Source organism: Lactuca virosa, chromosome 1, assembly GCF_052849685.1.
Source record: "Lactuca virosa cultivar CGN04683 chromosome 1, Lactuca_virosa_CGN04683_v6, whole genome shotgun sequence".
Classification (NCBI taxonomy): Eukaryota; Viridiplantae; Streptophyta; class Magnoliopsida; order Asterales; family Asteraceae; genus Lactuca; species Lactuca virosa.
The window spans coordinates 64,987,787-64,992,683 of NC_136426.1; the positions used below are offsets into that span (position 1 = coordinate 64,987,787).

The 4,897-nt window shown below is 33.8% G+C and overlaps 1 protein-coding gene across 1 annotated transcript; it reads right to left on the reverse strand.

The window, feature by feature from the left end:
* Positions 1-1,588: 1,588 nt before the first annotated feature.
* LOC145114538 (uncharacterized) lies at positions 1,589-4,552 on the reverse strand. Its single transcript, XM_079050572.1, has one exon. The coding sequence runs from the start codon at positions 4,550-4,552 to the stop codon at positions 1,589-1,591; it is 2,964 nt and encodes a 987-aa protein (XP_078906698.1).
* Positions 4,553-4,897: the final 345 nt, after the last annotated feature.

Genomic DNA, 4,897 nt, shown 5'->3' on the forward strand with positions numbered 1-4,897 from the left:
AATATATGATACGATAAAGATATAACAAAATTACATCATCTCAATTGTATGTGGGTTATGCAAAACAATGATATATTATTGTTTTTTAATTATTATTAAAGTTAATTACTATAGATGGATCGTTTATACTCTTATCATCTCCATAGTGTATATATATATATATATATATATATATATATATATATATATATATATATATATATATATATATATATATATATATATAGATTGTGCGTAAATAAAAATAAATATATGTTATGAATCGATATTATTTTTAACTATTGTTATCGTTAATTAATTTAAGAAATTATTTGACAATTTTTTTGTTGCGTTTATTATTATCTTTTCAAACCTCAACATTGTTTTCAAAATAACATAACGTTGTTTTAAATATTATTTTTTAACTAATGATATCGTTATTTAATAAAAAAAACCTAGCATTTTGGAACATTTTTGTTTTTAACTACTTGATTAATTTGACATTACGTTTTTTTTTTTTGGAATGGCAACATTTGATATAAATCAATAATGCTTAAGTATATTTTATATTTTTTTTTTGTTGAATCTTTGATTTTTTTTTAAAGTTTATTTGATATAATTCAATAATGTTTAACTATATTTTATATTGATAGTTATATTTTATATTGATAGTTGAAGAGTTGTGTAGGTTTCTAATCAATACATTGTAAGAAATTAATAACTTAAATATATTTTATGAAAATTAAAGAGTTAGCATTAAATTTAAAATTACAAATAAGTTTAATTAATAATAGTCAAATTACTAACAATTAGTTAGTAAGAAATTAATGAGGTGTGTAAATTTGAAATTAATAAATGAGTTTAATGTAAAAAAATCAAATTAATGATGGTTAATTAGTTGGAATATGCACAGTTTATAAGGTTATCTACATAAAAGTCTCAAACTTTTTTCAAAAGTTTCAATAAAGTCTTAAAAAAAATTTAATAGAAAAGTCCCAATATTTTGATTTTTGCCTAAATTAACGAAAAAAAATCTTTTTTTTTATATTTGAATAGCAAATGATTATATGATTTTTTTCAAAATATTGAGATTTTTCTGTTAAAAAAAAACTTTTAGGATTTTATTGAAACTTTTGAAAAAAGTTTGAGAATTTTCTGTAGATAACCCAAAGTTTATATGTTGCAAATCAATATGTGTTAGAAATAAATAATTTAAATATATTTTATTTGAAAATTGATAAAGAGACACTAAATTTAAAATTACAAATGAATTTAATGTATTAAAGTTAAAACTAGTTAGAAATTAATAAGTTACGTAGGTTTCAAATAAACATGAAGCAAAAAGATAGCCTCTCTTATAAGCCATGAAAATAAAGGTGAAAAAAGAATTCAATACAATTGAAATAAACTTGAGAATTAAAGAGAGAATCTAAAATCAAGTGTAATCGTTTATATATCATGTTTATGCTAAAACAAGTAATAGTCATTATTAAAAGATATTGAAAATATGAAAAGTAATGGAAGTTTCAACTCAATGGTGTGATTGAAAATATATCTAGATAATAGATATGTAGATTCTACTTCCACCCCCTTCGTCGTTGCAGCGTCATCATGAGCCCATTGAAACCGGAATTTGGTTCAGCCTCCACTTCCACCGGTAACAACCGTTCATACGCCATGGACCGATGTGGAAAGTATACAAAGTGAATATGTTACCTAGTTTCTCGTAACTCCATGTCTGTTGAATATATACAACGATCACAAGAAAAATAGTAATTGCATGTATTCCAATAGCCCCTTGCTTCGAGTAGAATTTGAGATATCGTTGCATGAACTCCGAAAACTTAGCAGAAGAAGGATATAAATTTGTCAGTGATATGTAACCGTAAACATGAGGGAGGAGCCGAATTACCGTTAACCCAACAAAGTATGATTTCCGTAGTGGTTTGCAATCGATCTTCCATATCAAGTTCCCGATAACTTGAGGAAGCAAAAATAAATCTTGTACCAGCCTTAGGTACACATCTAATCTGACCAACCATGATTGTAGCTTGTGTACGATGATAAACCATCCAAACCCAAACACGTGGATAAAGATTATAATGAGGAGAATTGGAAGGTCGGATGGCATATGATAGCTAAGTAATCGGATCCGGGATCTCCAAACTTTCTGGTAGAGTCTGAGTGTTAATAAGAATGAAATCAGTACAAGAATCTTCTTGAACATGTAATCTATAACCTGAATCCTTTGATTCATCGTATAATTAGAAGAGCTTTCATTCAAATCAACAAGCGATTCGACTCCTGTAACTAGTGGAAAGCCGTACCCAAGTGCTTGTGTGGCAATCATCACGAGCGAAACGTAATGAACGGAGTCCAAGTTATGTTTAATGTAAAAAAGCTGGCTCAAAATGCAACAGATTCCTATTAAAGGTGTGAGAACCTGTAAGGTACCCTGGCCACCTCGATTGGAACTACTAATGCCTTCACGCTGATCCTGATACGTTAGCTGGACGGTTTGAAGATTGATGGGTGTGAAAAACAATGGATCGAGATTGTTCCTTTGACTTGCTATCGAAACCCTAGGAGTTGGGTTCACAAGCCAGCGGTTTGTGGTAGGAGGATACGATACCACGACTTCTATCAAACAGTCAAACCCGTCTTTAAGATCCGTAGTACTTTCGTATAAAAGATTGGAATAGGCTCTTACATCCCTGCAACCAACAAGATACATTTTCCCGACAATCGGATGATACAACCCTTCTACGAAAACTTCAGAAAAGTTACCATAGTTGGCTCCAGTGACACTAAGTTGAGCTGATACATTCAAAGGAGTGTCTTCTCTTATGATTGAATCATTTTGCAGAGTCCAGTACTTTCCGAACAAAGGCCCAAGCGACAGAATCTCTATTTCCACATAGGGATGTGAGCGAGAACGACGTGGCGTGGACGCCGGGTGGTAAAACGTGAGATCTTTTTCTAGAAGGGACAGGCCATTTAGAAAAGAATCAAGAGATTCTGGAAGTTTGACTTTTGGGAAACTCAAGAACCTCTTCTTGATCACGGTTTCGAAGCTGTAACGCTCGTGTTTTTCAACAACAGCTTGTGCTAATTCGATCTTGGAGTACTCATAGTACTGATTAAATGATAGCTCTTGTGCATAATCCACTCGTTTCTTAAACGATAAAGGAAAATAAGACATATTACTCTCTTCAATACTCGAAATGCTTCCAAGAATGACGCTTCTTTGTTTGATGGAAAACATGAGTGGAGTGTATAAACAGATACGAGGATCACAACCATCTCCTTCTTTATACACAATTCCATATCCACGACAACCAACCATGCAAAGCTGCCCACTCGATGGGTCCCACACCCCTTCAGCTGAAAGCGTCATCTTCTTCAGCCCAGTTCTCTGTCTTGTAGTATAATAAATATCATCTGAAGGCGGACCCACTCTAATAACCATAGCAACCTTCACAGATCCACCATGTTTACCTTCTGTCTCCGAACAGGGTTTTTCACATCGAATATCTTGAAGATGAAGTGCTACGCCTTTAAAGCTTCCATTAGTCTCTTTTATGCTTGCATCCGACTCAAACGGACCCAACTTGCTGCAAAAGTCTTCGGTCCCGTTACATCTCCAATTCGGCACAACGGTAAGAGGATCTTCCCTTAAAAAGTGCTCAAGTTTACAACAAATGTTAGCCCCTTTCAAGGTATCAAGATCTTTATCTACGAAACTGGTTTCACACCCTTTGAAGTTGGATACAAGCTTTTCAGAACTAAACTCGTAGTTTGCAGAACGACTTAAGGAAGCAGAAATGTGTATTTCTTCAAAGTACTTTTGGCTGGATTTTGGGTTTAAACTTTTCAAGCTGCCATAAATGCCTCTTTTCTTCACTGTAAACGTATCCGGATAATGAACAACCATCAAAATTCGGTCATCTTGGATGTGTGGTGGCTGGTTTATGTACCCGGGTTCTTTAACCCATCCCCATGGGTTATTTGGGTCGGGGCCACGAGAAGGTAACATTGCGTTTCCTAGTAAACACATTACAATCTCACCATTGTTCTCTTCGGTGTAGGTTACAATACCTTGGAACGACATTCGTAACTCTGAATTCCCCGGATACATGTTAAACATCGGATATCGCTCATAGGGTTTTGAAGTGAATAATTCCCCCGTCATTACGCTCAGCTGCAAAACCCCATTAATGTTAACTGAATTGTTGGACCGATGAGCATCGTCTACGTCAGTAATCCAGAAAGAAATCAAGTTGAATGGCGAACTGTGAACCAAAAAGCCATTTGGTTTGTCATCATATGGAATAAGTGGAGCCTTATCCAAATCCTGCCACCAATCTCCATTAACGAACGACAATTTTTCTGGAAGTCTGTACAATTGATTTCCGTAACGTTTATGATCGAAATCGGGAGGCAAGATTGAAGAGCATTCCCTCTTGACGTCATCGATTCTATCATATTCGAAGGCCTTGGTGGATCGGCGGCGTGCATTTACGAACGTAATGCACAAAATCAAGAAAAGCACCAACAAAAAAACACTCTTCATGGAAGGAATTTTAATAAACATTCAACGTCTGTCAGGATTCTTGAAAACTCTTTTGCAGGTTCTTGATTAAGAACTGGACATCCTTATATAGGTTCTTGATTAAGAAGATGATATGGGGTTTGAGATTTGTTTGGAATCATGAACCATTGGTTGATAAGGGAGAGGAGGAAGAAGGAATCTTGATGAAGTTGAAGTCAACCAAACATAGTATTGGCATAATGACAGTGACTGCGTATATAATTTTATTTTTTTAGTATTTCATGAATGTCTTAAGTTCATCTAACCTTCCACTCAAAAGTCAACTTCAGTTAACAGAGGAAATAGCAAGAATAACTAGGTTTGATT

What these genes read in the sequence shown, in the direction of transcription:
- LOC145114538 (XM_079050572.1), bottom strand. Translation starts at nt 4,552, where the DNA reads ATGAAGAGTGTTTTTTTGTTGGTGCTTTTCTTGATTTTGTGCATTACG.